This window comes from Anser brachyrhynchus (genome assembly GCF_964034855.1).
Source record: "Anser brachyrhynchus genome assembly, chromosome: 14".
Taxonomy (NCBI): Eukaryota; Metazoa; Chordata; class Aves; order Anseriformes; family Anatidae; genus Anser; species Anser brachyrhynchus.
The window spans coordinates 14,962,952-14,975,835 of NC_137709.1; the positions used below are offsets into that span (position 1 = coordinate 14,962,952).

General features: G+C 37.5%; 2 protein-coding genes across 4 annotated transcripts in view; one reads left to right on the forward strand and one right to left on the reverse strand.

Annotated features, from left to right (window-relative positions):
- LOC308177460 (uncharacterized protein) overlaps positions 1-9,255 on the forward strand; it is a 36,569-nt gene extending 27,314 nt beyond the window's left edge. For 2 of the 3 annotated variants that reach the window (XM_080554804.1, XM_080554803.1), the window contains exons 4-6: positions 3,637-3,740; positions 4,841-4,880; positions 6,340-9,255. In XM_080554804.1, coding sequence (XP_080410930.1) covers positions 3,637-3,740; positions 4,841-4,880; positions 6,340-6,437 — 242 coding nt within the window. In that variant the 3' untranslated portion in view covers positions 6,438-9,255. Of the gene's footprint in view, positions 1-3,636; positions 3,741-4,840; positions 4,896-6,339 lie in introns of all 3 variants that reach the window. The other variant, XR_013939123.1, reaches the window with a different exon arrangement.
- DOCK2 (dedicator of cytokinesis 2) overlaps positions 1-12,884 on the reverse strand; it is a 286,898-nt gene that overhangs the window by 35,143 nt on the left and 238,871 nt on the right. The window contains exon 63 of the mRNA XM_080554755.1: positions 8,532-8,684. The gene's annotated coding sequence lies outside the window, so the exon portion shown is untranslated. The remainder of the gene's footprint in view (positions 1-8,531; positions 8,685-12,884) is intronic.

Consider the following 12,884-nt stretch of genomic DNA (forward strand, 5'->3'; position numbering starts at 1 on the left):
TTCTTATCTCACAGTTCACAATTAATCACCACCCTGGAAATCAAACACTAAAGTATTTGTACATTCTCTTTTAAAATACATTTCAATTTCCTTTTAGTTGAACTGCCCTGTCCTTCGCCACACCTGCTCCATGCATCATTCTGCACAGCACACTCTGTACATACCTGAGGAGTCTGATGACTCATGCTAGACAGGGAACATAATCACCACAGAAAGAATACAAGCTCAAAAATTGTGATGCAACTGAAGTATAGAGGGATGTCTGTTCATTAGCAAATAATCACATTTGCATATTGATGATACATTACATCATGTCTGAGGACTAGATCCTGTTGGTAACATGAAATCCTCTTCAGTATGTGACCAAACAAGTAACATGAGTAACAAATTTGTACTAAGCACTAAAGGCCTGTGCTGGAAAACTGTAAAACCAATCCTAAGTATTTGGTAAGTATGTTTTTTGATGCATGTCAGCTTAGCCCTTGTGAAATCTAGCTTATTCTGTTCTATCTGGAGACATACTGCTCTTTGCAGAGAGAATAATTGGGAGAGGCTGATTTTATGGGAACAGCAATACAGATGAATTGGTCTCCTATCTAACATTTATAGGGAAGGTTTCCTTGGTTTCAGCATAGATCACAGGTACAGTCGAAGGTACAGCTAGTTTCTCTGAATTGCCATTAAGCTCAGAGTACTCACTAGGTTTTAGAACAAATACATTAAGTTCCCAAGCCATTGCTGTTCCTCATCACATAAGCTGCAAGGGATTGCCCTATTACCTATTACTATCACTGTCAGTTTGTGACAGTTATGCATCTTTTGTTTGTAGTACTAAAATATTTTTGCTACTCTGTGGTATATTTTCTCTATGAATTAATAAGTCATATGTTTACAAATATGCAAGCACTTATCTCTGGAGATTGTTAGCCTTCCATGTGTCTGAAGAATATTATTGCAGGAAATATTCTCTGCGTATTTGTTTAAAAGAACACAACCTCATTAAAAAGGAGCCTGAAACTATCTGGAAATGCTGGAAGCAATAATCCAATTGTTACAAATCTTGAGACTGATTCAGTTTAGATCTTGTCATAGATGCAAAGCCAGGCCCAGTCTGATATCCCCTTGAGTGACATCAAACTTCCAAGAAGGAAGACAGTTTGAGTGATATCAGAGCTAAGACAGATCAGCTTCTTACAGTTTCACGAACTGACCTCAGTCAGCAGTTGTTGATCAAAACTTCCACGGGAATGATGTCCTCACAAGGGTTCTCTGCAGGGTGGGTTCTGTGATGTCTCTTTGGAGGCACTGTGACCTTCCCCTGTGTTGAGACACGGTTCCTTGTCCTGCTGAAGGTGGAACTGACCAATATGGTTAAAAAGTTATAAAGATAAAAGGTGGAAGAGAAAGACACCATGATCAAATAAACCCCGTTTCCACAGGAAATAAGGCTAAAAATAAAGTGACGCATTGCTTTCCAGAGTCTCTACTCGGTTGTGAGGAAGCTAAAAAAGCAGACGTTTTCAGCCTGACATTTGTGTATTACCTGTAGTAATGTGGCGTGGAATACCACATTTCCCCTGAACCAATATAGGGACTGAGCTCTGAGCTTGCCGAACTTGTATTATGAAGGAAGGAAAATGAACTAACTAATAACTTTATTCAAAGTTTTACTGGCAACTTGTCTGTTCTGATGATTTAACTGTTATTTACACTGAAACCGACTTGCAAGAAGATTATAGCCTATGACTCCCAGGGGAGCAAGCTGTGGAATTTTTGCATTCTGCACAATGTTATGGGTTGGCAACCACTCCTGTGTGCTAACACAGATCGCTTCAATCCCTTGTGTTTATCCTATAAACAAGAAAGTGCTCCACACTGTTGTCCTAAAGAAAATAGCTGAAATCTAAAGCAGCTCAGTCCTGTTTAAGCTGTCCCCAGACACACTGCCTACCACGCGGGTTTGTTTTTCATTTATTTGTTAATGAAAACTGGCAGCAGATGCTACACTTTTATTGAGCACATTAATCATTGAAAGAAAACAATATTTCTGCTGCTCTGCAACTCCTGTACTACAAGTAATCAGGCCTGCTCTTTCCTGTTAACCCTGTACATAATGTAGAATCCCCTGGAGCATGGGGATTTTTTTGCTACAGTATATTTCTGCTGTGAGATTGGATGCTTAAGTGTGGATTGAAGTAAGATCTGAAACCATCCATTTGGCTTCTGATTCGAAATTCAACTTGTGGCAATAAGTACAAGAAATATGTGACAGGTGCTTGGATGCTTTTAAGAAATAAGAATGCAGCCTTGATCCGGTTGCTGGCTTTCACAGAACAGTAGTAAGAAGAGCAACACTACCGATTCCTGTCATTCATAGCTGTATCATAGCACTAATGTAAACAGTATGCGCTGAATGCCTGTAAGGCATTAGGGAATTCCAGGTGCATATGCTGTATATACTCTTCATAAATTTGTGGCCGCTAGCACAAATATTTGCTCATCTTATGATAAGGTAACAAGGGGTGTGTGTAAATGCACAAGCTACCAGTGATCTAATCAGCCCTTAAGCAGGCCTTTGCTTTTCCCCACTACTCATTTAGGAGTTATATTATTAGTGGCTATCGGGGGGTAACTTTCTCTTTGAGAATAAGCAACCCTGCACACGCTGCTCTGATAGAAATACCCTACAGCTCAAGACTGCACCTACAGCTCCAAACACTTGGATTCATTACCTTTCCGCTACCTTGTGCCATGCAGCAGTTACAGGACCCTGCCTGTGAGGACCCGTCCAGAAGGTAGGATGGCAAGAGTGGCACTATTTAGATGGGCTAACAGGTCTTAAGCTATTAACAAATATGGTTTGTTCTCTTCAGCAAAGCTGCACCACTGTAGATGACAATCATTACCTCCATATTCTCTCATCCTCCCATATAAAGCTTCAACCTGATTCTGAGGAAGGAAGGTGAATCAGAGAAGTGCAGTTCATAGAGCTGTGGAGGTACCAATCCAAGACCAAATGAGCCTTAAAGTACAAGCTACTTCAAAAATATTTTACTGATAAAAATAAATAAATAAATAAATAAAAACTATCTTTATTCATATATAGCTTCTTTATCTTCTGGATTGGAGAAAAAAATAATCCCTGAGGTTGATCTGTTTAACTCAGTGGAGGCACCAATGAAAAATGTGATCATCCTTGTGCCACTCTTATTCTATACTCATGGTTACACAGGAGCATTTACCCCTCTGATGACCAAATCATTTGTGGGTCAGAATTACGGAAAATTATTCTAAGAGCTGAGTATAACAAAAGAGATGACAAGTTGTCCCCAGGGGTGGTCTGCATGTACTCGTCTACAGAGAACAAATTGCCATGGAAATCACTGTAATTCAGCATACTTTACAGAATACTTTATATGCTCTAATGAATTAAGCATTACTTTTTCCTCTAAGCCTAGCTTCTGAATTCTTTGGTTAAATCAGCCCAAGGAGAAATGTACATGTCTCCGTTTGTCTCTGTAATCAATTCAGTACAAGTTATAAATATACCAGGTAAATTCATTTTACTCCGCTGTATTTGGGAACAGGTCGCTTAGCTATATCTAGTTTTGTTTGCATATCCTCCTTTGCCCACAGGTGAATACAGTAGCAGAGAATGGTATGGGCTGGAAAACCATGGTGGGATGTCACCGAAACAGAACAGTGCTAACAGGCACCGTGCAGTTCCTGCAGCACTTAGAGTGAGGACATATTTCAGTTTCTCATTTTAGACATCCTGGCAACAGATTTCCTGATATATGGGAAATTCTTCAGGACGTGGTAATTGTGCCTGGTAACTAAGTTGGTATCTCTCCAGTGAATACTGCATTCTCCAGCCTGAAACAGGAGTTTTCTAGGGAGAACTGGACTAGTCCAGCTTGGATGGGTGTTAACATGAATTTGTGTGCAGTCTCTACATTCATTATCCTTCCCATTATATCTTTCACTTTTTCTCCATCCTGTAGGTTCACCCAAAGGGTGTAAGTTTATTGTCAACAGTATTTATTAAATTAAAGACAGTAACAGCTGCGGCTGTTAGAATACTAGTAAATATTTTTTATTTTTTTTTCTTCTTTCTATATGAATGAGTTAAGATCTGTATGGTTGCAAACAAAATATACCAGATGAATGCAAATGATAGAATACCGAATGTCTTTGTTTTTTAGTTCTTACAGTCTCTAGCACAGGACAATAGTTGAGTGATTAGAAAGCAATCCCTTAACAATTTTAAAACTAATTTTGTGGCATTTCCCACTGAAAGCAAACTATTCCAGATGGATTTTTACCAAAGAAATTCCTTCATATGAGGTCACAAAAATTCTACTATTCTGTTCCCAGTTTGTAACCTAAAAAAGCTTTAATATGCCTGTGGAAAAGGGTCAGTGAGTTAGATCTTAGACTAACAAAAACATTGCAAAGCCCTAATGCAATTATATCACTATGCCTGCTGTAGCTTCAATTTGCTTGTCTAAAGCAGGTAAATCTATTTTCCCTGGTACTAGTAAATATTAGTGTACCTCTAAGTAGTAAAACTTAAAAGTATTTGATTATTCTGCCCACATAAAGAATTTTGATGCACAATTTGACATGCTTTATGAGTCTTATAGTTGGAAAATCAATCACCAAGTGCCTTAAGCAAGAAGTTCAAAATCATGGCATTTATCTTTCTCTATAGTTATATTGTATTTTTCAATATTCAAAGTTGTGACCTCAGTATTTTGCTGATTCTCACAATGTTACTATACTATTGCCATAGCTCCTTGGGTAATTTGAGTTTTAAATTTTTATTTCTGTTTGTCAGATATCTGCAGAGACCATGAAATTCAGAATGGAGCTGAAAAGTATGTGATAAATAGGTAAACACTAAGTCCAGCTCACCTCCAGGCGCTGCATCTTTGAATAACATTTTCTGAAGTAATAACTTGTTTTTCTCATCTAAATAGATATGAATTGTTGACACTGAAGAAAAAGAAGTGTCAAATAAGAAGCTACTGCTTTTTACAGCTGCTTTTTTTAGTGCAAACTATTAACTTTTGGTTTTCCATCTACATTTTCTGGATGCATCCCTGGAAAAACACACCCTCATATATTGGTGACTATAAAAAAGGTGGTACGAGGTTCTTCTAAAACTTTACAGTCTTTCAGAAAAAAACTTTTATCCAGAGAAGATGTGAATTACTTCATAACAGAGCACTTCAACACAGTGGCGTGTATTTCCAATTGTATCTACCTATTACCAAGTATATTTAATATTACTACCTGTCTATATGGGAACAATAGTGTTGCAGTACTTTTCAGTGTAAATGTTTCAATTCCAATGATTTTGCAAGACATTAAACAACTGGTATAGCAAAAAACAACAGCAAACTACATGGAGAGAAGACAGAATGGAAAAGATGATGACCAGACCAAAGGCCTGAATTTGCTGCCATTTACACTCACAGAAGTATGTAGTCTCACTGTTTCTGGATATTTCCCTAAATATGGATGGTGGCAAGCATATCAGAGACTGTCTGTATACAGATGGATTAAGAACAATGAGTCAGCCTCTCTGCTTTAATAATAATAATAAAAAAAAAAAACACTTGTAAAAACACCCCAGTGATTTTTAGTAAATCAGACAAGGTTATACAAATAAAATGCGATAGCCATGTGATCTCAGTAAAGCCAATTACATCTAAATAACGACGGTGCAGAGGTGTGAACTGTTCTTTGCTAGTTACTCATTAACTAATCTTCATTAATCATAAAAAATGTTGTTTTTTTTTCACGATTCTGGATTCTATAACCGTAATCTCCGAATCACTGTTTTGCTCAGGTGGCCTCGTTCCACCTGCTATCCTTTCCTTCCTTGCTAAGGTATTTTGCAATAGCAGTCGATGAGTAGGAGTTACAAAAAGGGGCTCCAGGTTTACAGCACAGATGAAATCTCTTCCAGGGAAATCTGGATTATTATTATTATTTTTTTAATCTTACATTTCATAATGTGAAAACAAATGAAAAAGCAATTAAGTATCTTTCATTTACTTCACGGGCTGACAAACAAAACTGAGCAAATGCAAAAACCAAACACTACATAAAGCTTTTCTCCCACTTTTCAGATCTAGATGAAAGTCCTGTAGAACATACCCAGGAATACAGGGAAAACATTAAAAGAACGCAGGAATCAAAACTCAGTTAATCCTGTGACTGAAATACCCTTGTACGTGTAGCAGCTAACACTCCATCTCTGTGGTACGTTTTATGCCTCTTGGACGCATAATGCTATTCAAACCTCATTATATCTATGTTTCTTTGCAGAAACATATAAAAGCAAAAATCAAATGGAAAGAATAATTATAAGAGCATCTGTCAGATCTTCCTTCCTCAGCCTTATGTTCCTCCACCCAGACAAATGAAAAGGCTTCAGCCCCAGGAAAATAGAGATCTCAAGAGCACTGCTGAAGACAATCAGCATCAGGAACTTCATGTATCTGAACTACTTCCTTGCAGCTCCCTGGAAAAGTCATTCAAGTCACTAACACCATGACAGCTGAAGAAACACTCTCAACATGTTTCATCTTGAGACGAAACCATCTCAGAAATTATGTAGTCCAAACTTTGCCCTGTTACACAGATGAAAGAGCTAACAATGTAGGATAATTTATTAAGATTTTCACCAGTTTCTTTCAGAGAACTTGAATCATTGACACAACCAACTTGCATCAGTCACTAATTACCTATCATTAACACTTTTAATCCAGTCATATTCAAGTATAGTTCAGGTGGTGGCTTACATTATAGTTTGAGGCACATAGTTATGACAACTATAATGGACAGCTAAAAGGTCTTCCTCAAATCCAACATCTTAGTATAAAAAAATTAAGGTGATTTTTCCCCCCAAACATCCACCCTCTTCTTTGTCCAAAGCAGGAATGCCAGCCTCAAATGCTGCTTAAACTATCCTGTCTTTTTCCTCCATAGCCACAGCTTTTTGTTTGCTGCTCTTATCCTTGCAGATAGATAGGCAGACATAAAATGATGCCTGTCTCATAGGCAGGAGGTCTGGCAAACTGCTTTTCAGAGCCCAAAACAAACAGTCCTCTGAGGACTAGCCAGCAGGGCACTGTGGAGCAGAAAGCTAGGTTGTCCCTTCCATGTGTCCCAGTATATCAAGGTTCAAGCTTCATTGACTCCAGTATAGAGACCTTAATCAAGATTTTTCATGCCTCAGAGAACAGTACAGCTGCTAAACTTTCTTTAATAAGTGCTTTATACCTGGGGAAGCTGAACAGGAATTAGCTGAAAAGAGATGAGTTATTTCTGCCTTTATTAAGCAGCAATGTATTATGACACAAGCACTAATATTGTTTTGCTCTAACATGAAAGAGATACTGCTCTATGTGATTTAGCTAAGTCACTGATTCTGTTCCAGTTGCTGCCTGCATTTTTTCTTGCAATATGGCTTTGCTTAAAATTCAGGAAGCCAAACGCACTGTGTTAAGTCTGAGGAGAGACTTCTCTATTTTTTTATTTCCCATCAAGTAAAGCAGATACAGTCATCTTCCCAGGATGTACTGACAATACTGTCTTTATAAAGCTCACCTTGAGGTTTCATAACAATTTCATTTTAAATGAAATTAATCTCCTCTTACCTTAATGAGCCAGTGTTGGCAATGTCAACGGAATATTCTTTTAAAGGAGACACAGGTATAAGGTAGGTCATCAAAAGTGGCCACACTGTGAAATAATACTGCAGATACTTTGCCTAAATATGTTTTGCTTTGCAGACCAGTTTTTACCTCCTTAACTTACCACTGGAATCTAGAATATAGAGGGAAACTACTGTTTCTTCTGGGGATTAGTTTTATGGGGAGATTCTAACTATAAAAGGAGCCCTTTCTTGATGAGAGGTGGTAATATCATAGGTAATCAGGGATTTGTTAAAGATTATGAAGAAACAGAATGACAGCCAAGCCAGACAGAAACATTGTTCAGTTTGAAGTACAGCAACCTTCTGTGAACCTGAGAGGTAGAGATTCATCTAACAATACCTATTAGAAACTTGACTGTCTGACAACAGCAAGGCACGAGCTAATAATTTATAAAGTCCTTATCCTTCCTGATTTTAGTAAATTCTTAGCTAGAATTCTGGAGAATCCAAGTATAACCACAAGCCTTATAGCTTCTTAGATACAGTACTGTGTCTTTGAGTGATCTGAAGCACAGCTGCTTCAAACTGGAAACTGTAGAGCTCTGTGGCAGCCTTTGAAGAATTTAATGGGATCCTAGTTCCTGTCCTGCCTATCTTTGCATGCATTGCATGGCAAATGATCTCTGTTATTCCTCCCACTAGCCAGGACAATGAGTAGTCCCCACTGATGTAAAACAGAAAAAGTATTCTTTATCTGAACAAGACACCCACCCCATTATCGATGGGCCACATGATAAAGTTAAGCAGAGTAGGCATACCCACGTGTTAAATCACAGATAGCTATATACAAACATGTTACCTGATGGCTGATGGAGGAGGACTGCCAAGCATGTTAGCTTGGCGTGGCTTGATGCTCTCAGCTTTTGTCTTCGGAGATTAGGATTCTGTGGGAGGTGTGCTCCATGAGGCAGCAGAGCATTATGCCTTCTTTACATTCCCCTTCCTCCTTTTCCTATACAATGACAGAACAGGGATCAAGCTAACTAGACGATTTCAAGCTGACACCCAGAGCAAGGGAAAAAAAAAACAAACAACAAACCAAACAAACAAAAAGAACAATGTACAGCAAAAAAAAAAAAAAAAAAAGTGCTTTGTAGCTTGGGACCGTGGAACTATGAAGATGAGTTAGAATGTGTTGAATAGATATGATCACCTGAATTTACAGCTTGCATGCAAGAACAACATGATAAGCCATTCAGAAGAAACTCAAAATTGAGACCTAGAATATAATCTTCATTCCTCCATGGCTAAATTCTTGCATACTGTAGCCTCGTTATTTTCTTAGTAACTGGCTCAAAGCTTCTATTCATAACACAAAATCTCATGTTATGAAATCTGCATATGATGAATGCATATAAATCTTTCTCTTGCAAACTTCTCATTAACACAATTCCCACCATTAGTAGAATCTGTTATTGGTCAATACTGGGTTGAAAAGCTAATTACCTTACAGTCTTTGTATTGCACTTAATAATTATTTAGAGTCTAGAAATGAGAATAAAAATGTTTTATTCTTTACTCAACATGAAATCATCTTCATTTATGTTCCTGGAAAATGAGTAAGAGACTGAGAAAGACTACCTCTGCTGCCAGGCTTTCATAATGTACTGACAATATGCTGACCTGTGCAGAAATGTATTACAGAACAATATTTTTGCTTTCAGTGCTGCATTTACTGTAAATTTGCATTCTTCCAGGAAAATTCTGACAGATATATATAACATCACAGACCTGACTTCAACAGGGTCACTTAGCTATTATTGGTTCCACTAACCGTTTTTTTGAAAGAAGACCTAGCAGTTGAATTTGATGCCAGGGCTGAAGACACAGAAACAGAGAGGACCTATGCAAGACACTGGAAAAGCAGAGAAAAGATTTCCTTCCCTTAAGCTGTAGAAGTTATCACCCTGCCATCACTATTAAGCAGTCCCTGCTTCTGAGCTCACAACAGAAACAGTGCCCAAGACGCTCCTTCCATACCAGGGTTCCTATTTCCATTAATCACACTGCCATCACATGCGCTAAGTGGCAATAGCCCTTCGTCTCCTCTGCAAAGCTTAATCAAGTGTTGCCAAAATTACTCAATTCTGCCCAACCAACAGCATCCTAATTATCCTGTATTTTATGACATGCCACAAATATTCAATTAAAACTAGCCCAAGTAGTTTGTTATTCTTGTTGATGTTCACATAGATTTCACTGCTAGTCACAGCCTAAAAGGCATAGTTGACAGGGCCCTTACAAAGTTACCAGGAAAAAAAATGACATTTTCAGACATTACAAATTAATGTAGACTTTATTAGCAAACCATTCATTTATTGGCTGTTTTATTCCTTATGAGCAAACTTTTCTCTCTTGTGAAAGCCTATTCTGCCCTTACAAATAGGAAGCATTGTCAAAAATGCCTACATCCACACAGTTTAAGTAGTAGATTTACATCTTACATCCAAGGTACTAATAACACGTGAAATCACCATGTTTCTAACAGGGCAGAATAGCCAGTAACTTAAAAGTATGAGGTCTGGTAGACTGGAGCTACTGCTTAAATGAGAAAGCATCTCGTATCACCATCCTATCCACTCCTATGTTTGTGATAATTGTATTTAGATTTAGAGAAAATCTGTTTGCTAACTTTCAAATAACCACTGAATAATTTAATCAGCAGTCAGTAATAAGATATGGATTCCAGAATAAGACACTGACAATGAAAAAGGAAGTCAAGCACACCATTGAAAATTCATTGCCATTTTCCTGACTTGACTGCTGCACTGTCTTTTGTACCCTTCCCTTTATAAAGTCTTAGACCTCAAAGCTCAAAACGTTACTTATTTGCTTTTTTTCCCTGTAATGGCTATATTGATGAATCAGAAATTTTTTTGCTAAGATCTCATTTATCTTCACATGCAGAAAAAAAAAAGGAAGAAAGTTAATGAGCAATAAACTCCTCTTACTTTACTACAGAATTTTTGAAATGCTGTCCTTCCACTTGTTCACAAATCCTCATGAATACACATGCACAATGACACACATAAGTTCAGTCTGTGTTTGCATGTTTGCAGATCAGTTCAATACTACATGATCTTTATCAGTGTTATTACGAAATGTCTTCACAGACTAGTCTGTGACACTTCAGAAGCTGCTGAAATGGATTTCTGGTTGCCAAGAGGCTTATCTTTTATCTTTTACCTCTGAATAACAGAACAGACTGTCTATTGTTGGCATTTTTCACAGTTTGATTTTTTTTAAGTACCAAATTTTACAGCAAAGATATAAATCCAATTCATCTGCCTTTTTCACCCCTCTAAAATCACTCTCTCCCTGGTGTTTATCTTGAAGCTTGAAATTGAAATAATGGGGGAAACACAAACTGTATCATAAAATATATATACAAAAGATATGAGTATCCTCATTTAATGCTCTTTTCAGACAAAGAAAATGAAATGAAAACCTTTAACTCTTCCTCACCTACCTGCGCTAATAAACGCTGTACATGCATCAGTATCAGTATATCACGCGCCTTTGCATCAGGTACACTACTCAGAAGAATAAACATTTCTCTGAGAACTGATTTCAGAAAAGAAAAAAAAAATCCAACTCTTACACTCTGTAAGTTAGGGGAAGGTTACTAAGTGGAGGGGGGACAGAAGTAGGGCCTAGCAGGATTCTCCAGGTAGAGTTTGCTACTGCGCCTTGACCGGGCCCACACTGAGCGAGCAGCCAGGTGTGGGTGTGAGCACCATCACTGTGGACTTCTGTGTTCCACATGCTTTTAGGGTTTCAGAAAAGTTTCATTACATGTAGTGATCTCAAATGAGCAAGCACAGACATTTAACATTTCCAGTGCCATAAAACTTCAAGCCTCTCTTACAAATTGCTTTCAACTTCACTCAGTATTTTCCTGTATTTTCATCATCCTACAGCAAATGATTCATGCTCCACTTGAATAAGAAATGCTGAGAGTTAAGTGGAAGATAACCTCATTTCCTGGGATGGTATCTATGATTTCCTGTTCTGAATAACAAGTTTTCTTCATTTCCAAGAAATTGACAGATATTAAGGGCAATGTTCAACTGAGCCAAATCAAAATAACAAATACTGGACCATTTACTCAGTCCATTGATCTTCAGAGGTGTGGGGTAGTTTGAAGGTTGTTCTGCCTATCATGCTGCAAATTTCTTCTAAAATAGATGTTGTTCATTACACTGTAGGAGGAAGAAGAAATGGAAGAGAACAGCAAGAAAAGTGAATATTATCAAGGCTGACAAAAAAGCCAAAAGGATTTTCTCCCACTACCTTGTTCAAGATCTAAGTGTTTTAGTGATAATCTTATCACTATCTATTTATTTATCTATTTATCTATTTAAATCAAGTCTAGAGATTTTGTTCCTTAAGTGAAATACTTATGTGAATACCATTTCATCCTTCTAAAGATGCTTCAAACAGAAAAGAAAGTAGTTGCTACAAGTTCTTAATTCTGAAAATCCCCTTAGGGAGGTTGAAAAAAACACATGTCCAAGTTCTTGGCATTTATTACCAGAACTCCTGTCAACAAAGGAACTAACTATTTAGTTACATTGCACACATTTCTCATGTAATAAACCTCTTTGCAACTGCTTTTGAGTTGAGAACAACCAGTTTATTTCCAGAGTAGTGATACGGTTTTGTAGGTAACTGTGTTTTAAAATAACTTTTCTCAGTATCACTTCAAAATGCATCTTAGTCAATAGATCGCTACATTAATCTGAGCTTCTTAGTTCTCCTTATGCAAATATTGATCAATATTTAATGATTTCACTTGCTCTAAGTAAAAGTGCCCATATTCTTGAGTTTCATATCAAGTTTCACTGTTGCTGTCATTCAGATTCCTCACAGCCTTCTGTTAGCACCTGTATCAAATGAGAACAGAGTATCATTTTTTTCCTTTAGCCATGCAGTAGGGCACTTTTTTTTTCCTTTGTTGCCAGAAAAACATCTAAAAGCTGTGATACTCCCTCACTGAAGCAATGTAGAGCTGAAACCCCGACAAGAAACTAGTCTGTTTTCTAACTGCGACCCAAGAAACACAACAAAGAGGAGTAAAGTTGTGACAGTCAGAAAATAATTCCGTATATTTTAAGGTGTTTTTGTTTGTTTGTTTCTGGAACAAATATTT